This window comes from Eulemur rufifrons, chromosome 27, assembly GCF_041146395.1.
Source record: "Eulemur rufifrons isolate Redbay chromosome 27, OSU_ERuf_1, whole genome shotgun sequence".
NCBI classification, from domain to species: domain Eukaryota; kingdom Metazoa; phylum Chordata; class Mammalia; order Primates; family Lemuridae; genus Eulemur; species Eulemur rufifrons.
In genome coordinates this window covers 29,065,398-29,092,592 of record NC_091009.1, presented here as the reverse complement: position 1 = coordinate 29,092,592, position 27,195 = coordinate 29,065,398, and the positions used below count along the sequence as shown (strand labels likewise).

General features: G+C 53.4%; 1 protein-coding gene across 1 annotated transcript in view; it reads right to left on the bottom strand.

The window, feature by feature from the left end:
- Nucleotides 1-27,195, bottom strand: part of PIK3C2B (phosphatidylinositol-4-phosphate 3-kinase catalytic subunit type 2 beta) — a 59,091-nt gene that overhangs the window by 9,140 nt on the left and 22,756 nt on the right. Inside the window, exons 4-27 of the mRNA XM_069459355.1 lie at nucleotides 27,019-27,173; nucleotides 26,610-26,730; nucleotides 23,851-23,962; nucleotides 23,621-23,700; nucleotides 23,195-23,258; nucleotides 21,545-21,691; nucleotides 20,907-20,940; nucleotides 19,834-20,029; nucleotides 18,682-18,804; nucleotides 15,036-15,203; nucleotides 14,367-14,478; nucleotides 13,143-13,285; nucleotides 11,898-11,955; nucleotides 11,767-11,813; nucleotides 10,460-10,553; nucleotides 10,198-10,292; nucleotides 9,488-9,668; nucleotides 8,602-8,709; nucleotides 7,836-7,928; nucleotides 6,871-7,000; nucleotides 5,883-6,019; nucleotides 1,471-1,640; nucleotides 818-974; nucleotides 251-360 (exon numbers count right to left, since the gene is read on the bottom strand). Coding sequence (XP_069315456.1) covers nucleotides 251-360; nucleotides 818-974; nucleotides 1,471-1,640; nucleotides 5,883-6,019; nucleotides 6,871-7,000; nucleotides 7,836-7,928; nucleotides 8,602-8,709; nucleotides 9,488-9,668; nucleotides 10,198-10,292; nucleotides 10,460-10,553; nucleotides 11,767-11,813; nucleotides 11,898-11,955; nucleotides 13,143-13,285; nucleotides 14,367-14,478; nucleotides 15,036-15,203; nucleotides 18,682-18,804; nucleotides 19,834-20,029; nucleotides 20,907-20,940; nucleotides 21,545-21,691; nucleotides 23,195-23,258; nucleotides 23,621-23,700; nucleotides 23,851-23,962; nucleotides 26,610-26,730; nucleotides 27,019-27,173 — 2,835 coding nt within the window. The remainder of the gene's footprint in view (nucleotides 1-250; nucleotides 361-817; nucleotides 975-1,470; nucleotides 1,641-5,882; nucleotides 6,020-6,870; nucleotides 7,001-7,835; nucleotides 7,929-8,601; nucleotides 8,710-9,487; nucleotides 9,669-10,197; nucleotides 10,293-10,459; nucleotides 10,554-11,766; nucleotides 11,814-11,897; nucleotides 11,956-13,142; nucleotides 13,286-14,366; nucleotides 14,479-15,035; nucleotides 15,204-18,681; nucleotides 18,805-19,833; nucleotides 20,030-20,906; nucleotides 20,941-21,544; nucleotides 21,692-23,194; nucleotides 23,259-23,620; nucleotides 23,701-23,850; nucleotides 23,963-26,609; nucleotides 26,731-27,018; nucleotides 27,174-27,195) is intronic.

The window sequence follows — 27,195 nt, the reverse complement described above, 5'->3', positions numbered from 1 at the left end:
CGTAGGTAAGAGTGGTGGCAATATCCCTACACACAAAGCATAGCACCAAAATGCAGATGGGAAACTGAAGCTGAGAAAAGCAAAATGATTTACCTAAATCAGAGGCAACACTGGGACATATATCCATGTTGTCAACTCTAGGTTCTACCGTCTGAACTAAGCCTTTCCCCTCTCCCCGGCCCCGCTCCTGCCAATCGGGCAGCTTGGGGACTGCTCCGGGTGTGCAATGCTGTTTTGCACAGGGTGTTACCTAGTGAAGTAGGTAGTGGCGTTGGCCTCTGTGTCCTGAGGCCTCAGGGCATCGTACACATACTTGAGGTCCTCCAGGTCTGAGAGCTCAGGGATCCCGCAGGACAACATCTAGGAGTGGAAAGAAGGAAAGAGGGTGCTTGTAACAACAGGGAATTCTTGCTTTTTCTCTATCCTCAGGCGAGATTTTCTACAGCTAGGCTCCCTAACCCTTCTAGGGGGTGACAGACAGATGGCTGGAGTGGCCACAGGAGTTGGCCAGATGTGGGCAGTGGCTGGAGAGCCACAGGAATTGGCCAGATGTGGGCAGTGGCTGGATGGGCCACAGGAATTGGCCAGATGTGGGCAGTGGCTGGAGAGCCACAGGAATCGAGGGGCCTATAGGGAGTCAGATACCTGCATAGACACCACTGTCCCCAGGTATATTGGGTCCCTGCCTTTATCTAGGGCGGGCAGGTATTCAATTAGGGCTCAGAGAAGTAAATCTCCAGAAATCCTTTGAAGCAAGCGTTAAAGGTGGTGTCAGACAGTAAGAAGGAGGTGTCCCCAAAGGGATGGAGCTCCTCACCAGGCCCAGAAGGTTGAGGAAGAGGTGGGTGTGCTTGCGAATGAGGTTGTAGGCTTGGCAGCAAAGGTCAACAAAATCATGGAAGCGGCTGGAAGGCTTGTCACCCCCGTTGATGACATACGCCATGTCCGAGGTGAAGACAAAGGGGGCACGGTCCCTGGGCCAAGGGGAACATACAGGTAAAGGTCAGCTGGAGGAGGAAGTCCACCTCGTGGGCTCCATCGGGGGTGGCGTCCCTCATCCCTCCCAGTGTCTATGGACCCGGATAGACGGGGCTCTAACTTTTTTCTTTTCTTACCCTACCTTACTCTTAAAAGATCCCCAGAGACAGATACTCCATATCCTTCACTGGTTCCTTATTTGTGAGCTAGCAATATTTTTTCCTGGATATCCAATTGCATTCCCTTTTGCTGCAGTTCGGGCTCCTGTCCTTTGACTCACTCGGTCCTCAGTAGGGAGGGAGAACAGCTGGTCTCCACCTTCTTTTGTAAGGACTTGACCTCTTTGTCGGTCTTCCCTCCTCCACAGCTGCTCGGCCCAGGGACCATGCTCTTAGGCCCAGCTCTTTCCATCCTGGGCGTGGGGCCCAGCTCTGAGCCATTTCTGCTCCCCTCCCTGCCCTCACGCACATCCTGGCTTCGGGAGATCATTACCGCTTGATGTTGCCAAACATCTGGGCGTGACCCAGGAAGCGGCCAAAATCGATGTGGAACATGTGACCAGTGGTCTTCAGCATGATGTTGTCATTATGTCGGTCACAGATGCCCAGGACGTACGTGGCTACGCAGCAGCCAGCACAGGAGTAGATGAAGTTCTCCACAGCCTGGGAGGGGTCAGGGGAGATGGGAGGAGGGGACACAAAGCTGGCTTAGAGGGACTCCAGGGGCCACAGCCAGACAGGATTCAGCCAGCCCTGGCCTCTCTCTCCTGTGTGAACCCCAACAGCACCTCCCACCTGCCTGTTCATCCTTCATCACATAATAATGTGCACACTGACACACAGCCACGGCTCTTGTATCTTATGGAGTGGAAGGAAAGGGAAGGTTTTTTATGTGTATCTCCACCACTTCATCTGACTGTTATCTCCTCCCACACCTTCTTTCATCTAGGGAAACTGGAAAGACAGTGGGCTGGTCCGAGCACCCAGACCTGGCCAGTCCAGACTGGGGACACCTTAGCAGACAGGAAGACTGACATTTACAACTTTCCCAACAGGCTGTGATGATCTTAACTCAAGTACAGTCACTGAGACAGCCAACTTAAGGATCCCTTCCTGACCCTGCTTAGAATTCTATTCTCCTTCTTTTTTTTTTTTTTTTTTTGTTTTTTTAGACAGAGTCTTGCTCTGTTGCCCGGGCTAGAGTGCCATGGCGTCAGCCTAGCTCACAGCAACCTCAGACTCCTGGGCTCAAGTGATCCTCCTGCCTCAGCCTCCTGAGTAGCTGAGACTATAGGTACGTGCCACCACACCCAGCTAATTTTCTCTATTTTTAGTTGCCTGGCTAATTTTTTTTCTATTTTTAGTAGAGATGGGGTCTCACTCTTGCTCAGGTTGGTCTCGAACTCCTGAGCTCAAGCGATCCTCCCGCCTCGGCCTCCCAGAGTGCTAGGATTACAGGCCTGAGCCACCATGCTTGGCCTCTATTCTCCTTCTTCCTGCCCCAAAATAAAACTCCCATTCCCAGAGCTCTTGATAACAGCTAAATGCTAGTCTAATTAAAGCCACTGCACCCTGAAGAAGAGCTGAGGCAGCTTAACACTTCTAGAGAGTGTTTTACACTTGAAAATCAGACATCTCTAGTTGGTAAGATGTGTTAGAGATATTTTTGAGTTTAAAGCAGAAAGGGGAGTAGTGACGGGTTGGATCCATTTTATTCTGTCTGGTCAACATCTGTCCTCTTATCTTTCTAGGAAGCAAAAATACATGGAATCAGCAGATGGACACCCCTTGCCTTCTAAATCCTCTTCATGAGGTTAGTAGACTTCCCAAGAGCTCAAGGAAGACTTATCAGCAGAGGGCAGTAGCCATCACAGCCAACTAGGAATGCACAAAATTGGGAACAAGAGAAAGACTGCCAGATCTAGAATGCCATCCTCCCTGCCTCCCTCCCCAAATTTCCACCCATCCTTCAAGGACCTTCCTTGATCCCACATCTTTCCAGACCTTCCCAGTTCACTCAGCGCTTCCTTGGTCTTTTTGCTCCCACAGGGTTTAGGGATCTTCTAGCCCAACAGCTTCTTGGCTGTTCCACAAGACATACTGCAAAATTAGCTATACACACACCCCTCCCCCAGCTACTTGTCAAGTTACAACCTGATGACTAATCCACTGGAAACTAAGAATAGAAAGTTTGAAAGTAAGTAAAGAAAGAAATAATAAAAAGAAAAAAAAAATATCACAGAATTCCCCTTCTGGAAGAAAAAGACTATTTCTAAGAAAGAAAAATATATGAATGAAACCACTCAATAAGGAGTATAACCCATCAACTCCCAGTCTTGACCTTCACCTCCATCAGATCCTCTCCCTGCCACAGACAGATACTCTTTCCACCTTAAATGAATCCTCTTTTGGCTCAGAAAATAGCTGTATGCCTGTGGGCAAATTACTCAACTCTTATCACCTCCATATGTTATGCAAGGTGTTAGCTGCTTACTGGCAAGAAGTCTCACGGTATAAAGGGTGCTCTCCTACAAGGGGTTTCACTTGTAGGATGTGGGGTACTCTCTTATAAGTAGGTGGCCAAGAGAGAACTATCTCTAGTTCTTTTCTTCTGGAAGTCACCATAAAAAACAACCAACATTATTTAGGCAGAAAGTCTAGAAGAGCCAAGAAGCTACCTTTGAAAGACTGAGACTAAACATCAACATGCAGAGTTAGTTTCCCTGTGTGTGTATTCTTGTTATACATACTTCCCTCACATTTATGATGACCCTTTATTACACTGGCAGGGAGTAATCATAACTCCAGGACTGGTAGGTGTTTAATGACTGTAAAATACATACTAGTATAAAGAGTATACAGGGCTGGGGGTGAGCAGGAAAGAATCAGTATTGCCCCTCTCCAAGGGAAGAAGGCCTTGAAATTTACAGCACAGAGTGGGTAAGTTTTGTGGGATAAGGAAGGGAAGAAATGGCTTTCTAGGCAAAGGAAATACTGTTGTCTAAGGTACTGAGGAAATGCAAATAGTAGCCCCCTAAGCTGGAATATAAGTAAACATGAGATGGGGGCCGGGCGCAGTGGCTCACACCTGTAATCCCAGCACTTTGGGAGGCCGAGGCAGGAGGATTGCTTGAGCCCAGGAATTAGAGATCAGCCTGGGCAACAAAGTGAGGCCCTGTCTCTACAAAAAATTTAAAAATTAGCTAGGCATGATGGCATGCACCTGTAGTCCCAGTTACTCGGGAGGCTGAGGCAGGAGGATCCCTTAAACCCAGGAGTTTGAGGTTGCAGTGAGCTATAATGATTCCACTTCACTCTAGCCGGGGCAACAGAGCAAGACCCTATCTAAAAAAAAAAAAAAAAAAACACCCAGAAGATGGGAAGGTGCAGTGGATGAGACTACAGGGGCAGGCAGGGCTAGCTTACAACAGGCTTGTGTGCAGTACTCTGGATGCTGCACTGATCTGTTAGGGCATAGGGAGCCTTTGAAGAACTTAGAGCAAAAAAGTGACGTGAACAGGTTTATACTTAAAAAACCCACCTCTGAAATCAAGCAGAGGGTGGCTATAGATGGTGGAGAGGCATTCCAATGGTTCAGGGGACAGACAGCAAACAGTTGACCAAAAGGGATAGTAAGAAAATGGAGAGAAGACAGATTTGAGAGATACCTGGGGAGAAGAATCAGCAGGACTTGGTACAGCAGACATGAGGAAGAAGGAAGCGTGAGGACGACTATGGCTCTGGCCTGGGTGACTGCACAGAGAGTCACACCACTTACTGATAGCAAACACAAAAAGGCTTCTAGAGGCAAAGGAGACAGCTCAGTTTTACCTACACTGAGTTTGACGTGTGGGGGAAACACAAGTGGAGAAGTCCAGCAAGCGGGTGGCTATCGAGTCTAAGGCTGGAGGGAGAAGAGGGCTAGAGGAATGGCTTGGGAGGGCATCAGATGGGGGTGGTAGCTGCAGTAACAAGAGAGCACGAGCTGGCACCAGACGAGTGCAAAGAGAACACGGCAGGCCAGGAATTAAACCTTGGGGAACGCAAACACTTAAGGCCATTCAAGATTATCTACTTAATTACACATTCACTGAGCAATGTTCTGATGATAATTTGGCTGCCCATACACATTTCCCCTCAGGGATAAAATGCATTGATCAATATAATATTTGGATCTCCTTAAGTTAAATTTATATAAGTTAGCATTCTGGTGTATAGCCACTCTCTTATGAGTGTGGTTACTGTGACTTGTTCCCTCCCACCCCACATAATTAACCCAGAGACCAGAGTGGAGAAGCTGTGGACCAGGCGCAGGCCACAACAGGCCTCCAAGGCCCCACCACCCAGTAAAGCTCCAGGACCAACTCAATCTGCCTTAATCTAATCTAATCAAGAACCAGTCAGCCCTCTTTTCTACCATCTCTGTCCACATCTAACTTGGATCCTGGCTTCAAGTTACAACCTTGCCACAAACGAGCTTCACGACTAGGAACAAGTAAGTGAATCTTAATTCACACCTATAAAAAGAAGGGGCTGGATTAAAATGATCTCTAAGGCCTCTTCCAACCAACTCTTGTTCTAGAAAGTACCGCTGACCCCCTCTGATAACACAAGAGAAATTGAACAAGGTCCACAATTAGGAGAGACACAGGCAGGTTCTCAAAAGCTGGTCCCCGTTCCTCCCACGCTCGATCTGCCGGGGGAACTCAATGAAGGTTTCCCAATCCAGTACCAGGGGGCCTTCTCGGTCAGCTGACAAGAGTCATTTGACTCATTCCTAGATATCTGGAAGCACCAGGCAACCCAGAAAGAGCACGTCCTTCCCCCCAACAAGGCTGAGCTGTCTCCTGTGTGCACGTGCAGGTCTCGAGGTCACAGAGCCGGGCACGGCCGCCCCGATCCTACCTTCTCATACTCGTCCTCGCCAGGGTTGTGCTTCTGCAGCCAGTCGGCCAGGGGCCGGTCCTTGAAGGAGCCGGTCACCCCGTGTTCCACCTGGATCTTGCGCAGGGTCTCAGCGTTGGGGATCATCTCGACCATCCCTGTGAGAGGAGGAATCGGGATCACGCTCCAGAGCAGAAGGAAGGGGACGGTAGGGAGAGGACTACAGAGCTGTGCTGGAAGCTTCCCCATACATTAAGCTCCTAGGCATTTGGACAAAGTCCGATCAGGACGGGAAAAGGATAATGGTAGAAAGGTCATTCCCCCACATTTCACATTCTACGCCATGACTCTTTGATGCCCCCAGGTCACAGCTGCTGCTCCCTTTGTTTTTAACATTTACTAGAGGAATTTTCAAATATACGTGAGAATAAAAAGAATGGCATCATGAATTCGCATGTAACTATCACCCAGCTTCAAAAATTACCAATATTTTGCTAAGCTTGGTTCATCTATTTCACCCACCCGACCCTGTTTCCCCACCCTCCGCCACCCTGGCTGGAGCATTTTAGAGCAAATCCCAGACACTTCATTTCTCTCAAAAAAATGTCAAGTGTAATTAACAAAAGACAAAGCCACCATGCCATTGTCACATTCAGAAAAATTAACAATCATTCTTTAATCTAATCTAACAGTCTATATTCAAATCCTCCCTAATCATCTCAAAAAATATTTCTTTACAGCTGGTGTGTTGGAATCAGGATCCAAAGTCTACACAGCACATTTGGTTGTTATGTCTCCGAGTCTGCCTGTTCTATAAGTCTCTCTCCCCTGCCTTCTTTTCTTGGGCCATTTGACAGCTTCTAAGGACAGAATCCTGCCCTTTTCCTTTCCTGGAGGAGCACGGCTCATGCCGGGGAGTGGGCAGAAGGGCAGTAAGCAAAGGGGTCCCCTCCTCGCACTCAGCCTGCCCGTGCCCCCGTCACCACCCTCACTCTGGCTCCCGACTGACCTCTTCCCCGGCCAGTGGAGAAACAGCGGAAGATGACCATGCGCATGTCCAGCCCCTCCTGGACCCAGATCTTGCTCATGATGCGAATCATCTGCAGCGTCAGCATGTCCTGCCGAAGGTCGTCCCCGCACTGGACGCAGGAGGAGAGTGACCAGAACCAACCCCCACTGCTTCCCTCAGCCCCCAGATCTCCCAGCCAGGCCACGGTGGCCCAAACTACAGTGACAGGGAGGGGCTGCCCGGTTCTGCCTCGCACCTCAGACCTGCCCGCTCAGCTCACACCAGGTCAAACGTGGGTCAGTCACCTGCCCAGGTTGCCCAGGTGGAGTCTGGCTCTTCCCCCCATCCCACATCCCCCTCTGAAGTGAATTCACGTTCCTCTTTTGCATGCGGCCCTCCTGACCATCAGGCCTTTTTTAAACTTGAATGTCGATACTTTCGATTTAGAACTCACACCCAGCAAATATGTAAGTTACGAAGTCACATGTGTGCATTTTCTCTCCCCTGCTAGATTATCTGCTCTGAGACTATCATGTACTTCTCAGAGTCATGGACGTACCAGAGTTAGGAGGAACCTTAGGGTTCATCTACTCCAGCCTGCACCTGATATATTAAATTCCTCTTCAATATCCCTGCCGCATGGTCATTCAGCCTCTGCTTGAATATCCCCAGGGACAAGCAGATCACCACCTTACCCATTCCAGCATTGTGGTGGCTTTGCCTCCGGGAAAGCACTTCTGTATATTGAACTGTCAGTAGTTACCCTACACCTAACACTGTTCTCAGCCCTCTGGGGCCGTGCAGAATTAGTCTAAACCCTTGTTTCCCTGATAGTCTTTCATGTATTAAAAAGGCAGCATGGAATAAGGGAAAGAGAGCTACCCCAGGGCTACTTCTGCCACCCCTGGGCTGCCTCCTTCTCTCTACCCCCATTGTCTCACCAGGCTGGAGTAAAGTATGCTCACCTTGAAGATGACACGGATGTTCTCACCCAGCGGATCCACATTTTGGAAGGCAAGTTTGAGGGGGACTGCATTGGAGTTGAAATAGGAACAGTCCTGCCACGGGAGAGGGAGTAGCGATGTGGGTCAGGTTGGTCTATGCCCAGAAGGAAAATGCCCTCTCCACTTCGAACCGAGATGCTGCCTACCCTCCTGCTGCTGGTCCACCCACGGCCTGCTCACTGTTTCTTCCCGATTTCTCAGGAATCCAAATTCCTTCCTTCTGTCTCCCGGTTCAGTTTGTAATGACCTCAGCTCCAGCACCTGATCTCTCATGCCCTCAGTTCATTCTGCACACAACTCTCTAGCTGTGTGACCTGTGGTAAGTGAATGTCCCATCTATACCTCAGTTTACTCATCTGTAAAATGGGGCTCACAGCAGAACCAAATTCCTAAGAGTTGTGAGAATGAAATGCAACAACTAACGTAAAGTACTTGGAACAGTGCCAAGTGCAGAGGATGCTCAATAAATGACAGATGACAGCTGCCATCATCAGCACCATCCCTGGCTTCATCCCCAACATCACCAGGGAGAGACACCTGCCCAGCCTCCAACCCCATTCCTCTACCCTGCAAGCTGTCAGGCAAAGTCCGTACACATTAGGGATGGGAAGAGGCCAAAAATATGCCTTTCTTCCTCCTGTCTCTCAGTAACCAGGACAGTGAGGACCTCACTTCCACTGAGCCCTCCCCTCCCACTCTGAGAACCCCAAACCCACCAGTCACTCACCCTGGGCACAATTCCCTTAACCAGCAGACTGGGGCTCAGTGGCAGGCGGCAGGAACCATTGAGGGTAAAGAACTGTTTCACCTCCTCCAGGCCTGTGCGGAGGATTCCCTGGAAAGCAGGGGAGAAGGCGGGGAGAGGTGAGGCGGGGGGCCCATGAGCTCCACTCAGAAGCAGCCACCCCCCAGGGGTGGGTTCTCAGTAGTTTAAGTGTGGACAACCTCCAGCAGACCCTTAAGGAAAACCACCCACCTGTGCCCCCGCCTGGGCCAGTGCATGAGCAGCAGGAGCAAATACCTGGAGAGGCCAGGCAGGTGACATACAGCACACAGCACACCACGGAGAACTGAGAGGGCAGGCTGGCTCCCAAGGGGGAAGTGCTGCTCAGGGTTTTGCCAAGAAAATCTAATAACCTAGACTTTAATATAAATTCTCCCAACTTTGAAATGTCAACAACCAGGGACACTGCTGGCCAATACAGTGCCTTTGTGCAAACAGATAAAGGTGCCCTCTCTGGGCGGCATCAGCCCTGAGCCATGGGTCATAGCATAGTGAACAAAATATGGCTGGATTTCAGCCCTCATGTGCCCATTCTAGCTGGGTGCTCTTGTGCAGCAAATAACTTACACAACTGTGCTTAGCCTTTAAGGCAAACAGGTAAATAAAAATTTGAATATTTTGCAGGCCAAACAAACAAACACCCATGACTGCATCCAGCCAGCAGACTGCCTGTTTGTGGCCCGCAGGTTACAGACAGAGTTATCTGCTCCTACCTCCTAAATCAGAGGTGGTCAAGTGTCACTCTGCTGCTCAGGATGCCTAGGAAGTTAATGACTGGTTACAGAAACCCGAGAACAGAAATGGGTGGAAGGAACCTCAGTCCACTCACCTGGCGTGCAGACGGAGCTGCCTCTCGGACCTGCTGGGCCAGTTTGGCCAGGGAGTTGACGAGCCAGCACTGGCGGTTGAACTCCTCTCTCAGCCCCTTGCCGCAGCAGCACAAGAGGGCTGCCAGCAGGTACTGGTAGCGAATGCTGAACTGCGAGTCCTTGAGGCCGTCCTTCAGCAACCTGCAAAGCAGAGGGAGTGGGGAGTCGAGATACTCAAGGGACCACCGGCAGGAGTGTGGAGGGAGAAGGGGTCAGACCCAGCTCCAACTCACTGCAAAACACACCCCGAACTTGGGAGGGAAAATATCCCCTGTATGCATCGCTAATACAGAGGTGTTCGCCTGGGCCCAGACCCCAGTACGTGTCCACTGTCTTTTCTTTTTTTCTTTTCTTTACTATCTCTAGAGATTCTCAGAATCTGTCTTTAAGTAGAGCCCAAGGCCCCTCTGCATCTCGTTTCTCCTTTATGTTTCTGCCACGGTGGGTGGAGAGGAGGGGCAGGATGATCCTCACTGTGTTACACAGGGTGAACTGAGGACCCCCGAGTTAGGAGGTTCCTTCTAACAGATCCTAGTCCAAGGCCACACGGTAAGTCAGCCCCATGATGGAACCCAGACAACTCAGCTCCTCAGCCTTGCACGCCTGTGACTAACATACCCCCACGTGGAAAGCACATGTCTGCCTCCCACTTTTCTGCACACAGTTTTACCAGAAGAAGTAGTGAGTCACTCTTAAGTCAGACACAGCTCGTTTCAGGAGGAAGCGCACCAAGGGGCTGTCCAGGTAGCACTCGTACTTGAGGGCCTGTTTAGGAGAAGGGGAGAAAGAGAATGTGAGGCTTTGTTAACTATCTATAATCTACACCTACAACTGTCCCGCTAGTGGCTCTGGATTCTAAAGTCAGAATACAGACTGATGTGGGGTCTTGGGAATGGGACCCTCAGAGCCGGAGAGAAGACCAAGCCACCCACCTGTACCAGCTGGGGCAGGTAGTCGAGTAGCTCAGCATCCGAGAGTGAGCCGATCCACTGGACAGCCATACGACGCACCTCTTGGTCCGGGAAACTGCAAAACAGAGCCCAGTACCCTGACTACCCAGCTGCGGGCTCTGAGGCTCAGGTGCGAGCTAAGCACCCTTGCACCTGGGCTCCAGAGGCATGGATGGAGAAAAGACAATGTCCCCCAGCATCTGCCAAAGCCACTGGAAGAATCTTTAGCACCTTTTCTGGACAGCAGCCCTTAGGAATGGCTCTCCTTCATGGTCAAAGTCTACTTCAGGCCATGGTGGAGCAATGGGTGGACACTGTCATTCCTTGGATGATTTAAAGAAAACAAGACAAAGTCCTCAACCTTACTCCCTAAGATTTCTTCCTTGACTCTCACTGTGCCAGAAATCCCATCATCAAAGAGACTTCATTTGGGTTAAAGCATTATTTTGTTGTGTCAACATTCTTTAATGCAAAGTTTACCAGGCAAATAATAGCAAATCACAGAATTTTATATAAGGCAATATACCCTGGCACAATTAGTTTAGCAGAGATTAGCAAAACCATTGCCTTAAAAACTCCTAAAGGGAGGCCACATGAATAGGTATATTTTGATTACTGAGAGTGGCAAGAAACAAGCTGGGACTCCTGGATACCATCTAGGAAAGGCCGCCCAGGAGCCTGAGACCGGGAGCCTTGTGTCCCCAGAGAACCCTTTAGAGGAAAGAGGGAAGAGAGAGCTGTTAAAAGTAGAACTAAGTGATAAGGGTTTGGGTTACACAGGTGAAGGCGTCTGTCAAAACTCAGCTAACGTACAGGTAAAGTCCGAGCATTTCCTTATATGCAAATTTTGCCTCAAAAGAAAAAACGCAGCAAACACAGCTCTCGTTAATGATGTCCATGGTGAAGTATTTAGGAGGGAGTATAACGATGTCTGCGGTGTACTTCCAAATGCATACAAAAATAAGATGGATCGATGGATGGGTGGAGGGATGGATGTACAGACACGCAATTAAGCAGACTGAGCAAATGCTAATGACAGAATCCAGGTGGTGGGCATAGGGGAGTTCACTGTACAATTTTCAATTTTGTTGTATGCTTGGAAAATGTCCATAATGCAACATTGGGGGGAAATGAGAAAGACAAAGCAAAAAGGAGAAATGGAAAAGCCCCGAACATCCATCCATGCCCACTTTATCGTGCTCCCCAGGGCCGGCTCGCTGGTGATGGGCGGCGCGGAGCCCTGGCTTCTGCAAGGACACGTGGCCAGGGGAGGGGGGTTTACAACTCACGTGGCGTGCAGGAGCCCCAGGGCATCCTGGTGGTTCATGTGGGTCCACTGCTTCAGGAGGGCATAGACGTCGGGCAGGCACGCCCACTCCCAGCTGGGGGCGCTGGCGAGCACCAGGGGGAGCGAGCTCACCTCCGAGTGGCAATAATAGCGCTTCTCCCACAGGCGCTTCTTGTCAGCATCAGTGAGCCTGCGGGGTGGCGGGGGGCAGGGGGGAGAGCAGGGTCAGCCACGCGCGGAGTATTTGCGCGAGGGAAAGCTGCACACCCTCAACTCACCGCCTCCCAAACTGCCGCGCATCACCGTCCCCTGAGGAGCTCGGCGACTCCCTCCCCAGGCCCAGGTCACACCCAGTACCAATTAAGTCAGAAAGTCTGGGGAAGCCAGGCATTGGTATTTTTAAAAGGTCACTAGATGATTCCAATGTGGAACCGGGGCCCAAATCGTACCTGGGATCCCAGCTCAGGGACATCGCGGACAGAGGCGGAATGCAAAGGCTCTGCGCCTGCCGCCCCCCGCAGGGGGCCGCTCCCGGGGAGAACCACCAGAGGGCAGTGGCCCCCCACCTCAGGGTCTGGGCAGCTGAGCGGCCTCCTGGGGCCTCCCGGGCCAGCTGTCGGTGTTACGGGCCTGCAGCTAATTGGGCCTCGCCTGAGATCAGGTGTCTAATGGGTGAAGGGAGCTGCGGCGCTGATGAAGTGGGGCCAGCAGGGAGTGGGGGCAGGGAGGCCGGCAGCCGCTCAGCTACTCTGGCTGCCCTGGTGGCACGCTGGGGAGAGAGACGAGCCCCGTCTCTCTCATGCCCTCCCTCAGCACGTGCACAGGGCTCTGCCGGAGCCAGAGAGGCGGACAGGGGAGCAGGCGGGGTGCAGGGGGGGAGCTTCTCCAGTCCTGGTGAAAACAGCAGCCCCAAGGATGAGATCAGCCTGGACTCACTTGCCCCTGAGAGCTGCCAGCTTGCTTTGACACCTGATCCTTTTTGGAAAGTGACAGGGCCAGAAAAATGCAAAGGCTGTTGTTGGTGGGGAAGGGGCAGGAGGTGGGGGCAGGGTGGTGGGGCCAGCTGCCCCTGTGGACAGCAAGTAGAAGACAGTGTATCTGGGGTGTGGGGCAAAGCTCTGGAGTCTGGACCAAGTCCCCAGGGTGGGCATGGGCATTCTCAGAGCTAATTTCCTGACTTTGGCCTCTCCACTTTCCCTAGTGTCAGCACGTGGAGAAATGTCTAGGGGCTGCTACCACTTCCTACCTAGGTGACAATGCCCACCCCGTCCCAAAGCAGGAGGACAAGGACCTGGTGCTGGGAGGTGACAGGTCAGAAAGAACATGACAGACTTGGTGGGGGGCCTGAGCCACTAGAGGGGATGCCCTGGACCTCACCAGTACAGGGACTCCTTCTGCATGATGCCTTTAAGCTTGCGCTGGTCTTCCTCCCGGAGGCTGCCAAACTCATAGCGGGGACTGAACTCGTCTCCAGGGGGGCTTGTGAACTTGATGTCAAAGGCCGAGGTGGGGAAGTCAATCTGGGGGATGGGATCAGAGCAGTGAGGAGCGGGAACAGGCAGCATGTGTGGGTCCCAGCTCGTCTCTCACACCCCAGAGTTCCTGCCTCGCTCCCTCAGGTTCTTTGCAAAATAACCCGGCTGGATTTGGCAATCTCTAAAGTCCCTTCCAGCTGTAACTTTCAGCAAAAAATAAGAAAAAACAAAGGGGAAGAAAAAGAACAAGTGAGGAAGAGGTTCAGCTGAGATGCAGTCACCAGGCTGAGGCTGGGGAGCCTTCCACGAGGTCCCAGAGGGCAGTGCTGCCTGACAGGAGGTGGGACCACATGCTGGGTGAGAGCCTTACCAACTCTAGGGCCTATGACACTAGTCCTTGCTCTACACAACCAGATGTTCATCCTCCTAAAATGGGTATCAGAACTAAGTGAGCCAGTTTTCCAAAGGAGTTCTACTTTATTTCATTTAACAAATGTTTACTGGGCCCTAATGTGGGCTCAGTATTGTTCCAGGCCCTGGGCACAGAGTAGTTAATAAAACAAACAAAAACACCTGCCTCATAGAGCGTTCATTCTATCCTGCTCTGTTTCATCCTGTGTCAACTTTAATACTCCGTATTTCATACCAAAGCATCTCGGGACAAGAAAGGGGAGCTGGGAACTGGGCACTAGGCCTTGGGCCCAAGCAGCAGCCTCCGCCTCTCCCTGGAGGAGGGTCCGCCCTGTGGAAGTGCTGAGTGACCGGCTGGGGAAGGGCCTCCCCTCAGGCCTCAAGAGCTGACAGCTCAGATGTGATCAAATTTAGAAGCTGAGAGTTCGATAAAAGGGACTCTGAGAAGCTGAGCCCAGGATGAGGAGGGTCTCACATACCTTCAGGCTCCTTGACATTAAATTTAACCTGCAGGAGATGGAGGTAGATAGCACAGAGCTCACCTCCCACTCCAGGTCTGAGCATATCACCTCGCTGCTTCAGTGACATCATCATCCCATGCCCAGAGTTCTAGTACTTTCTCCTACTGTCCCAGCCCAAACCTCAAGAAGGCAAACTTGGAGCCGACTCTGAAGTGGTCTGGCTTGGGGAGAGAGCGGTCACGGCCGGGCCTCACCTGCAGGATGACGCTATCCGGCTGGTGGAAATTAGGTGCACTCCAGCGGGCGCTGGGGCTTTCCTGTGTTGCTGGCCACAAGCCCAGAAGTTTCCGGCCACAGGTCAGGACCCTAAGGAGGAAGGAGGGTGGGATGAGCCACCAAACCCACTGGTTAAACAAATGGTTTTCCTCCTGCTCCCCCAATCGAAAAATCTGCCTTTCCTATTTGAAGCCACCACCTAACTCCCCTCTCGTTCTCCCCACAGACCACGGCCTCTTCCTTCTTCCAAGTCCGAGAATAGCTCGCCCCCCTCCAAGGGGCCTTTCTGAGCTAACACACCCTGGTCTGCATGACGCGGTGGCAGGGATGCCTTGCTGAGGTACAGAGGCTGGGCTAGATGACCTCTGAGGTCCTTCCAACGACAAGACCAGATCATATGTTACCCACGTATTGCTGTTCCATGCCCCCACGACAGTCCTGTGCCACCAGTCCTGCCCAGTGGCTCCTGGTCACATCAGTAGTCCTGGTCACTAGTTCTGGGCTTGGGGAGCCTCTGGACTTCACCTGTGAGCCCCACCTGGCCAACCCTCCCAAGGGGCACTGGCCAGCGCAGCAGCCAGGCCCATTTCTCTGTCCCCTTCCTGCCCTCCCAAGGCCAAGGGGCTGCTACCCTGGGGCTCACATACTGCCTGAAGTTGAAGAGCGGGGTAGTGACCCAGCCCAGGGCTTCGGGTACCCGCCGCTGCTTATTGGCCTCCGAGGAGCTCCCGGGTGGGGGGATGGGCAGAGCATACAGAGTGGCACACAGCAGAGTCTCCCGAGGCAGCCGGTTCACCTGCACTGGGAAACAGATCCTACAGAGGACAGGAAACCAAATCAGGAGAGGCTGCCCGTGGTTTCCTGGACAGGTGGCCCAGGAAGTCCAGATGAGGCCGAGAATTCCACCTCCCTCTTGGAGTGTCAGACATGCTCCCTGGGGAAGCCTTCCCGCAGAACCAGGACAGGTCCCAAACTAGGCAACACCTCCACTGGCTGCTCCCAGAAGCACAGTATGGTGTCCCTGGAGCCCTGCAGTGGAGTGAGGCAAACATCCCGATTTTGAGGCTACCCATGGCGCCTGGTCAGAACTCGCTTAGCCAGAGCCATCTCAGAGCGCAGGTGATGGGTGACACTCCCATACTGGGAGCCGCCTTCCTTTCCTTGTTTCAAGATTCCTGTAGAGGGTCACCAAAGCTGCTCCTTTTATCCTCCTCTTCCAAGTGACAGTCCCCATCCCTCCCCCACTTCCCGCTGCTGAGAGTCTCCAGGAAGAAGCACCGTGTTCCCTGCCCGCCGCTCACCCTCCCCCACGGCCCCCCCACCTGTCCTCACACGGTCTCCTAACCCCAGGGGCACACAGTGAGCTGTTCTCACCCTCACCCCCAACCGCGCTCAAAGCCAAAGGGATAAAGAGAAGGGGCTTCGCAAAGTCTCAAAGTCTCGGGTGGTGAGAAAGCCAACCGGCAAGGCAAGAGAACTGAGACACACAAGCCCACCGCAAGCGGAGCCCAGATGTTCTCTCCAGGGCTCGCCTGCCTGAGCCACGCCCAGCCACTCCCGCTAAGATCAGGATAAGGAGCTGCGGGTGGGGAGAGGTCGGGAGGGGAGGGGAGCTGTGGAAAGAGAGGGAGGACACACATTACCTTTCGGGAAGCTGTCCCTGGGCCAAAGTCCACACTGCCACACCCTCCTGCCCAGCCCAGAGCCCAGCAGCTTCTATGCCAGAGGGCACAGAGGCAGGGTGGCCACCCCCAAGATTAGCAGTTTCATGATAAAGCAGCCTCCCTCCACTGCCCCTCTCTGCTCCAGGGGAGTCTCCACTGAGTGAGGCCCTCCCTCCCTCTGTCCCAGCTGCCTGTACCCTGGGGGGCCACAGCTATAATTAGGGCCCCTCCAGCAGCCAGCAGACATGCCAGGCCTGGGCTTGGCTGGAGGTGACAAAGCACGGCTGCTGGGCCTATTTTGAGAATTAGCTGATCCCTGTACTGCTACAGTGGGAGAGAATCAGCTGACCCCATAGCTAACGGGAGAGGGAGCTGGTCCTGAGCCCTCTCTTGGAAGGAGCTTCCAGGTTTGTGTCTAACTGAAACCAGAACCCCTAGAACCAGCCAAGGCACCCTCTTCTCCTCAGTCCTTGAGTATATCTGGTATTCCAAAACCTCCCACGAGGACCTGCGCCTGGAGTCAGTCAGGATAACCACCCGTGGGCTGCAGTCCTAAACTTCCTCCCTGCCTGAGAAACCCCTCTCCTTCCTGCAACCCGTTCAACATTACATCACAGGCTGCCTCCTCCAGGAAGGATTCCTGGTCTGCGCTGGGTTCCAGTCCTGGTTCCTCCACTCACAACCTTGGGCAACTTAACTCACATGTCTGGGCCTCAGTTTCTTATGAGGGAAAAGGGGAACACAGCTGCATTTGTGTGATGCGTGTACAGATTGTATATTTCTTGCTATGTGGCACTGTGCTTACTGCACTAAAACTGCACTGAAACAAGTAGTATTTTCATGCACAAGTATCCCCATGTGTTAACTACTTTGTCTGTATTAACTACACCTGGAACAGAGAAACCGGAACCAAGAGGGCTCCTGAGCAATGAAGATGAAAAAGAAAACATTTGTCGTGTACTAGGCACTGTGCCCCGTCCTTTATTTACAGTGTCCTAACTGCTCCTCAAACAATCCCGTAGTGTAGGCCCCATTATTGGGTTGAATGACCTGCCCAAGGTTGTACCTACAGTAAGAAGGAGAGAATGACAGGTCTAAAGCCTGAGCTCTGAGCCCCATACTGTGGCACTTTCTCCCAAATGCTTTGGTCTTGACCATAAAGGGCCACCTGGATGCGCTGTACTAAGATGCCCTCCTCAAGGCTATAGGCAGGGGAACAGCCCTGTGGGATTCTAGGTGGAGATCTCAGGATCTGAGACCCGCTGGGCAGGCTGGGCTGCAGGTACACCTCCAACACTGTATGGGAAAAAGATCTCAGGCCAATCTGGGGGGTCCTCCTGGGCCAGAACACTGCACAGCACCCATTAAGGCCAGAGACTCCCAAGGGGAGGGTGAAACGCAGGAGTTTCTCCTGCCCTGGCAGTTGTTTGCTTAAGGACCTTATGTACACCTTTATTGCTCTAAGAATTATCTAAGTGCAAAGGACAGGACAAAAGGTGTCTTCCCAGGTGTCTGCCTATAAGATGACCCACCCCTTCCAGGATTTCCACAGGCTCTTTGTCTGCCTGTCTCGGCATCCTCAGCCTCCCAGGCGCCCTGCCAGGTCTGTGTGATCTGCAGTCCAAACACCTAAGTTGCGGTGATGCTCTGCAAAGGACTCAGACACAACCGGAGTGAGGAAGTGAAGCTGGGGCAGCATGCAAGGGATTTTCTGACCGGAGGGAAGAGAGAGCACAGCGCAGACACCTGCACCGCCACCGCCGGAGGCGCCCTCTGCGCCATTTCCTGCCTGATTTGCTTGGCTGACACCCACCTTCCTGACACCAAATTATCAACAAATGGTGATTGACTCTATCTTGTACTTGTGGTTTCATATTTATATTTATAACCTGCCCACCTCATTTCAGTGCCACGACTGCCTCTGAGTTAAACAAATGTCCCCATTTCTCAGTTTCAGAAACTGAGGCACAGAGAGGCTAGAGAAAACACAGGATTAGAGACCGAGCTAGAAAGAGAGCCTTCCTTCTGTGGCTCCAAGCCCGTTATTCTTTCCTCTAGACAACCCTCCCTTCTCTCTCTGTAAAGGAAAAGCAGTCTCCTCTCCCTTAGTCTACAGAAACTTTGGGCAGAAAGGAGAGGATGAGAATCCCTCAGACTAGTTAAACTCTTTAAGGGATACGGGATCAAACCAATAAAATATTATTAAAATTAACAACTAGACCAATCACGGTGGCTCATGCCTGTAATCCCAGCACTTTGGGAGGCCGAGGCAGGAGGATCACTTGAGCCCAGGAGTTTGAGGCTGCAGTGAGCTATAATGACACCACTGCACTGTAGCCTGAGACCCTGTCTCTAAAAAGAAAAAAAAATTAACAACTAATGTTTATATGGTCTTTTATGGTTCACAAAGAGCCTTTATGGTTACTTCTCATTATATGTCATGACAACTTCAGAGGTAGAAATTATGGTATACTTCCCCCATTTAAGAGTCAGGAAGTGGGGACTCAAGAGGCTGGATGACCTGGCTGGTTAGGGTTAGCGAGGGAGCCTGGTTTAGTCCCTAGATCCCGATCCCTAGTCTGGCCCCAGGGACATTCACCAGGACGCACAGGTCTGGGGCAGAGCTTACTGCTGGTCCCAGATGATGAGGTGGAAGAGGTACTTGGAGAAGTGAGCTCTTCGGGTCTGCAGGGGGCTGCACAGCTCCTTGCCGCCGTGGCTGAGGGCGCAGGAGAGGTAGAAATCTTCGTAGCTACAAAAGGAAGGGGGCAGGTCAGGACACCCAGCTCCCCAAACCCATCTCCATCACCCAAACCTAGGCATGCATCCCCCCGTGGTCCCTGGTCAACCTCCTCTCAGTCTCGGGGGCAGTGAAGGGCTGTGAGGAAGTGTGTTCAGGGACAAGCAACTTATCGGGGTCCCTCTGTTCAGACTTAGGCTCCACACTGAGCCTCGTGGTTTTCATATTTGATTGGGAACCGGCCACCCAGCCTCCTTCTTGCAGAAAGCTCCAGCCCATCAGGTGTCGTGTGTGTGTGTGTGTGTGTGTGTGTGTGTGTCCGTGTGTGGCATTTATGTGTCCGCGCACGCGCAGGCGAGAAGGGTGGGGGAGGAAGACGACATATGCCGACATGAATGCCAACACATGGGGGTCCCTGTGGCTCATGACAGGTGCCTGACAGAAGAGGTCAGAGAAGGCCCCGGTTTCCCAGGCTGCCTCCTTTGTTCTCCGCCAATCGCCCAGAGGAATACATTAAGTGAGGAACAAAGAGAGAAGGGGAAGGGAGGGGTGGGGGAAGGGGGCGGCAGGGGAGGGGGGTGGGGCCCAGTGCATATTCCCTCAGGCCTTAGATGTGAGGACGCATCAGAGGAGCAGAGACGTCCTCCTCCACCCACCCCTGCAGGCCTAGGGAACCCAAGACAAAGGGTCATCCCCCTCCCCTCCCCCACCCCTCCCATTGGCCGTGGGGCATGCACTCTATCTGGGAACCGGCCATCTGTCCCCAGCCTCCCTCAGCTGGCCTTGGATCTGGAGGGGGCAGGGAAGAGGCCGCCGGCAGTGAAAGGGAATAGCAGGATCTTCTCCATCTCCTGGGGACCTTCTCTCTCCTCTGGGACGTCCCAGCCTAGGTCTCCCTCAGGCACTTGGCACCGGGCCTGTTGCACCACAATGCCACAACACATCCAAGCCACAACACATCCCAAGACTTAGGACGGTGGGGTCACATGCAGATGGGAAAACTCAGCTGGATCCCTAGAGGTGACTCAGCCCTGGGCTCACCTGGTGGCCCAGGTGATGGGAATGCGGTGGGTGGCATAGACAGTGAAGGCCAGGGCCCCGGAGAAGTGACAGGCCTCCTGGACCAGGTCATGCTTGCGGCTCCCGGGCACCGCCGTCTGGAAGTCCGCGTTGAACGTGTTGCAGTACAGCTCCACCAGGTCCAGGATGGCCGCGGTCAGGGCTTCCACGACCTTCTCTGTGAAAGGAAGGGGTCACGGGGGGAACTGGCAAGGCCTCGACAAGCCCCACCTCGTTGCCATGGCACCGACTAGAATGGGATGGCCTGGGACAGTGGTCCCCAAATGCCAGTTGGTTTGTAACGGCTGTGACAAAGTTTACCCATCTGAGGTGAAATGAGAAAAATGAGGATGCATGTCACAAGCTTTTCATAAGAGGATAGTTGTTTGATTTTAAACACAGCCCTTATTTTTACATATTACTACTTATTTAGCGTTAAAATGCCCTTTCTTTTAGGAAATCATGGTAATAATAATTGTCAGTCACTACAAAAAAGTCATTGTTTGGCCAAATAAAAGCTGGCAGTTCTCTTGCTGGTCCCCAAAATACTTTCTGGGGACACTTGGTAGGTCCAGGAAATCCAAATGACTGGAATCACTGTGAGAAGCAAGTGATACAGGTTTCCGGGCAAAGTTCTGCTCAAAGGGCTCAACAGGGGAATCCTAGAGAAATCCCAGCACAAGATTCTGTCTGCCCCTCTCCCAAGGCCCATTCTGGAAATGCAGAGGTTGTGAGCCTCGGGGAGGACAGACGCAACCAGCCCGAGTGGGAGCCTTCCCATCCGCACGGCAAGGCTAGCCCTGCCGCTCCTCCCGGCACACACACTTGTACCACCTCATCGCCATCTCCAGGGACACTACAAGGAATGGCTCGTAAAAATCACGAGAAAACACTCTGTGGAAAGAAATGTGCTCACGACACACACACACACACACACACACACACACACGGCAACCGAACTCCTACACGTAATCCAGGGGGCTGGGGAGAAAGAGGAATCTGGGCGGAGGCCGCCCACTGGGTACAGAAGAAGGAAGGGTAAGTAGTTCCCTTACCTCGGTTTTCCCTCAGAGCCAAGACGCTGGGATCCTGTAGGGGGGAAAGCAGAGGGAGGGAGCCTCAGGGCCACGGCCTTTTTCGTCACAGCTGGAAGAAGAGCTTTTCACAGCTGCGCTCCTGTGAACCAGACTGGGCTGAAACGCGAGGAGCAGAGATCCCCCAGGGAGGATAGAGTAATGGTTTATACCCGACCTCCGTGATGGACAGAGTGAGCTGACAGAGGATGGAAATCACGGTGTCCACCCAAATGAGACCTCCCAAGCCTCCGGCCGCGCCGCCGGCCCAGCCTGCAGAGCACACAGCCCCCACTGCAGAGGAGATTTTCCTCCTGGTTTGCTTCTGCACCCTGATGTACACGCCAGCTGTCAGGTGATGCTATGGGGACGATGAATAAAGCCTTTACTGGCCTGGGCTCCCAGCAACCAGTTCCAAAGGGGCAGACTCTACCCCACCCTCAATCTCAGAAAGAGGGGACACACTGAGCATCCGTTTTCCAAGAACTCTTGTGGTTGAACCACTTAAACATGACAGATGGAGGTGGAGAGGGGACACCTGCTCGGCCCAGCACCTAGGAATTCCGTTACCTGAGTATTCCTCTCGTCCTGCCCCACGCTAGTGCCCTGGGCCCCTTTACCTTCTGAATTTTAGGCTGCATGCGGGAGGGACAGGGGGGCAGCTGGTTGAGAGCGCTGGTGATCTCAGGGGTTTCCACGGCGGCCAGGGCATTGCAGATGGCCTTGACGGACTGGACCACCCTGTCAGCCTTCAGTAGGAAGTCCCCCTGTGGGAGGTGGCACAGTGAGGCTGGCAGGCTCTGCTTTTGTGCTCTGGGCCTCCAACCCCCTTGTCTTTAAAGGAGAGGGTCAGGGAGAGCAAGGATTCATAACCCTCAGGGTAGCCAATGGAATCCACGATTTCTTCTCAAATATCCAGCATCAGCGAACAATCTCTCCCACTGAATTAAATGGGCCATGCCCACACTCCCCGACTACTTCAGCCATTCCTCCCCTTGTTCCCAGACTCCGTCAGCTACGGTCTACTTATGCTATATAAATGCATACACAATCTCCCCCATAGTTCTGCAGTTTTAGGAAAATCAACCCACAGTGGGTAGCAAGGAGGTCAAAGAGACCACACTAAGGCCCCACCTGCCCACCCAGACTTATTGCTCATAACTCCCACCATAGTTTCCCGACACATCTCATCTCAGGTCTGCAGACACCACACCCATCCCCTCCTCTCTGCACTTCGGCTCCTGCCGTTTTCTCACTTCGAATTCCCTCGCCTGTCCGGCCCTGGCTACCTATGTAAATTTAAATCATGGACCAGCTAAAAATCCTACCTCCTTCACAAAGCCATCTCTGGCCAATCCCCCTCTCTAGCACACGCCAGAAGCCCTTAATTCATTTATTACCATCCTGTTCTGTCTCCTAACAGCTTTATGTTACGATTCCATTTTTTGAACAAGAACACAAGCTCACCAAAGGCTACACAATTCTTGCACTACTCTGCCCCCAGGAGCCACTAGCAAAGGGGCCAGCCTGGCTTGGTGCAGGTGTTCAGAGCGCTCCTCCTCATCCCTGTGAGTGCTCCCCCTCATCCCTGTGAGTGCTCCCCCTCATCCCTGTGAGTGCTCCAGCAGAGGCTGCCAGCGAAGGGATTCTGGCGGCGAAGAACTAACTGAACTAGACACAGTGCCGAATCCCCCAAGAGGGAAGAGTCTACAACTACTATTAACTGGATCAATGAGACAGGAGCTATTTTTGAAGATCACTCTCAGCTTTTCTTTAGTTTCATGACATTTGGGGCAAATATTGATTCTCATGGTTTTGAGGCTTGAGACTCCACGTGAGTTCAAGTGGGGAGAGTTCTGGCCCCTCCCCACATTTGGAACCCTCCACCTTCCACTGGTTTTCTACGTGTGACACCCACACGACAGAACCTCTCAAACTAGAGGTCCCTGAGCACAGCTCATAGGATGCACACGCCAATGCACATCAAGTGCAGCGGCTGGGGAGACAGCTCTAGGCCCCTCAGCTTTGGAGACATCCTAGAGATGGGGACCAGGGCACGTTCCTGACCTACTTCTTCTATAGAGGAGCACACACTTGCCACTGCCCGATACCCAGTAGTCTTGGTGAGCTAGGGCGATGGAGAGAAGTGCTCAGCTGACAGATTTTCAATGTCTACCCGGATCCCTCATAGCGCCGGCTGATCCCAGGAGGACTGGGAGGAGCAAGGGAGGAGCTCTTGGTAGCCAGGGAGCCCGTGGATTTGTACTCACATCAGCCAGCAGGAAGGCATCCACCTCGTTGTGGTAAGTGTCGAACAGAAGACTCAGGGCCTGCCTGGGGAGTCGGGGGCAGGGAAAAACCACAGGCGAGGTCATGAAAGACCCAGTGCCCTGGAAACCCCATCTTCTCTCTCCCTCTTCTCAGCTCAGGGATCAGACTGATTTGCAGGGGTTCCCACTCTTTCTGCATGTCCCGTGGAGACTGAAGGAGGGAGAGTCATTCTACTCCCCCACTTCTAGCCTAGAGAATGACAGCAAAGTACCAGAGGGAAGAGACGAAGCATGCCCTGGGGTACAGATCTTCCCTGACAAGCTTCGTGAACCCACACCCAACACCTGCAAGAATCCCTGAGCCTGGCAGAAAGGGATCCCCCACAGTCCCTGTTTGGAGCATGTCCAAGATGGCGCCACTCTCACCTACTGATGGTCTGCTTGACTGGCCTCTCTTGCAGATGGACGAGGTAGTTCAGGGTGGAGGGGCTCTGGTCATCATTCGCCTGTGTAAGAAGTGCCCTATTCAGAGAGGGGTGGTGCCCTTCTCTCGGCCCAACACTCCTATCCTGCTCCCACCTAATGTGTCCCACGTTGCCCTCCACCCATCCCACCTCCCCAGCTTTGTGCAACCATCAACCAGCCCGCACACGAACCGTCCGGGCCAGGTCGCTGCGTACAGCCTTCTGCTCCATCAGCTGCAGCCGAATGTCAACGTCAAACTTGCGGCAGTACTGAATGTACTCATGGCTGCCCAAGGCGTGCTTGCTGCAGGGGTGGGGGGGGGGAGACCATTAGCACCCTAGGGACTTGGTGGGAAGGGAGATGCCTACCTCGGCCTTGGGAAGAGAGAAACAGGAAGAAGGTGGAAGTGTGGGGTAGTACCTGTGTTGTACCCCGACCTTGGCTCCTAGAAAATGTCACGCTAGAGCTTAGAGGCAGGAACAGAGGTCTGTCTAAACAAAGGCCACCTAACACACTCAACCGTTGGTCTGTAGGAATATTGACTCTCCAGGTATTTAGCACCTGTGTTGTTATCACGCATTCGCTCCAGGAGTAGGGACTGTTGGAGAGAGTGCAGGGAGCAGAGGGACATCTCAGGGGGCAGTTATTTAAGCCCCATTCTCTTGGTTTTGGACAACCGGAAGGAGACATGCTGGCAGTCAGCCTGCGCTCAGGCTCCAGTGTGGGAGCTCAGTGAGCAACACCTTCTTCCCACGTCACCACCTGGGGTGCTGAGGCCAACCAGAGCAAACCCACCAAGACTCCAGACGTGCCGTCCCCATCAAAGTTCTATTTCTATCTTCCTTCTGTGGGTCCTGCCTGATTGTGAATAAGCACACAAATTTCTACAGACTTCCAGAAAAACTCCCACCTGCATACCATTCCCACTGCTCGAGCGCCCACACGTGAGACGCCCCTAGTTTCAAAGAAGGAGGCCTAGGGAGTCCCTTTGCAATCCAACCTCTTCCTCTCGCCCAAATCACACCTTCATCAGAGAGGAAACCCACGAGAAGGGGCAGAGTGAGAACCACCTCCAGGCCAGCACCGCAGGCCTGGGCCGGGTCCCAGCAGCTGGGTAACAGAAGCCGGAAAGGGACTTCCTTCCGCAGCAGAGCTGGGAATCTAGGCCAGAAATGGAGGGGAGAGGAAGGAGCAGAAGGGAGGAGCCTGTGCAGAAGCCGGGGGAGGCACAGGGCCTGAGTCGAGGACTTAAGGGGGTTCCCTACACCTTGAGGGGCCTAGGCCTCCCATCTAGGCCCCAACCTGCTAAGAATGAAGTACAGCCAACACCTAGCGGTGGAGGGGCTGGGCTGTGGGGCTGGGCCTGGTAGGAGGGTCTGGAAGGAAGGAAGAGTGTGGCGGCCATGGGGGAGGTGGCAGGAAACCCAGCCCTCCCCGGGGACAGTCTCAAGGTTCTTATCTGAGAGCAGCCTGCATCCTGGACCAACACTCCCCCATTCAGTATCAGCCCCTCCTGCCACTCTGAGGGCTTCCTTGGGAACTAGCAGTTTTCTGGAACCCCCGGAGGGTCCTTTCCATCCCCACCCTAGGGCAGCTGTCGTGTGTCAGAGGCTTGAGGGCTGGGTCAGGAACCTGCACTGTGCTTTTCTATTGAGTGGGAGGGAACCTTCTGGACCAGGAGTCCTGGACACAGGTCCCCTGGGGGCTCGCTTGACCCTCTCTGTGCAAGTCCTTCCTCTGTGTGCATTCAAGTCAGAGTGGGCGTCCTTCCCTGCCAGCAGCCACTCGTTGCTAATTGGGTCATTCCCACATTTAACCCTCACCACATCTTACAGAGGACACTGAGGGTCAGGCTTCACAACTAGTAAGCAGCAAGCCAGAATCCAAACCCATGTAATGGTGTGAGTGGGAGCCCTACCTTCCCCACCACGTCCCTTATTCCCTTCTGACAGTGGCAGGCTGCCTGGGGCTCTCCTGGTCCTCTAGGGAAGGTGTGTGCACAAGCAAGTACCGCATGGAGCACGTGTCAGTGGTGCTCCTGGGCCCTGCCCCCGTCCTTTTCCTCAGCTTCCAGAGGAGGACACGGAGGCCAGAGTGGGCCCCATAATATCCCTAAGGTTGACAAAATCAGCCAAGAAATGAATCGTCGGCCCTGACTGCCAGTGCTATGCTCCAGCCATGGATCAACCATCCTGGCATCTGCTTCCTCCCAGTGCCAGAGGTGGTGGGCAGGAGCCAACCTGAGCTTGGGGAGGAAAGCAGATCTCCTTATCTCTCTGCTGCCTCACAGCTGTCCCACCTGAGGGCTGGTGACCTCGCCCCCGCCTCGCCTCCACCCCAGCCCTCCAGAGAGCCCCAGGGAAGTGGAGAGGGGTGGCCTCAGCTGGTCCACATCAGACTTTCCAGGGAGGCTGCTTTCCACAGAGGGCACTGGACGGAGAGGAGCTGCAGGCAAGCCTTCGAGAGCCAGCGGGGGAAAAGGCATGTTGGCAGGAGAAGGGGAGAGACAGCAATTGTAACTTCTCCCCCAGGATCCGGCCCAGGCCTCCTGCTGCCCCTGGCCATAAAGAAAAGGTACCCGCACAATCGAGAGCAGGAGATACAACCCTCCGCAGTCCCCCCGACCCCATCCCTGCTCCCAAACACACGCATCTTGCTACAAGCAGCAGTCTGAAAGCATATATGACCCAGTCTTTGCCTGATCCCAGCTCCAAGCTCTTTCCACAGCCGATCTGGCTCAGGACGCCAGCCAACACTGCTGGAAGACAGGCTCCCAGGGAAAGTGCAACGTGGCTGAGAATATGCCCAGAAAGCAGGAATCCTGACAGCGGGACTGGGGCAGAGCTTCCCGCCCCGAGCCCAGCACCGCCCCCATAAAGCCCCCCACCATTCTACAGCCCAGGAGGCGGGTGCTGTCTCCCACCCCACGGGTCCCCACCAGGTCACTCACTTCTGTAGGAACTCCTCCAACCCACAGGGCTTTAGCACAAAGTCGCCCACGTCTATGTTCCTCAGGTCATCGTGGGTGTAGCACAGGGTCTGGTAGATGAGCAAGTCGACAGTGGAGGAGCCTGCGGGTGTGGGGGAGCGATGAGGGTGGGCGCCGGCCAGGCAGGGCGCAGCCTCCCCACCCTGATCTCCCGTCTCCAGCACCACCACCAGCTAGATGACGCAGGCCAGTAGTTTGGGGTTGGGGAAAGTGACTGTGCACTAGAAAGCCGGCCCCAGAGCCAGCCCCCAAAGGAGCTTTCCCACCGCCCTTCATCTGGGCCACAAGGTGAGGTGGGAAATGAGACCAAAGGACCCTACAGTCCAGAGCACAGTCATCCCCATCCCCCCTCAACTCCCGAGGAACTTACAGTTGCAGGTAAAAGTGAGCGGCTCTCGAAGGCTGTCACACAACACAGTCACCTTCAGGTTGACCTCATCCCCAAGGTGTTCTGGGCTAGGGGTGACAGCGCTCCAGACATACCCGGTGAGAGAGTAGTCTTGGATGTCAGAGCCGGATCGAAGGCTGTGCGGGAAGGGAGGGAAAA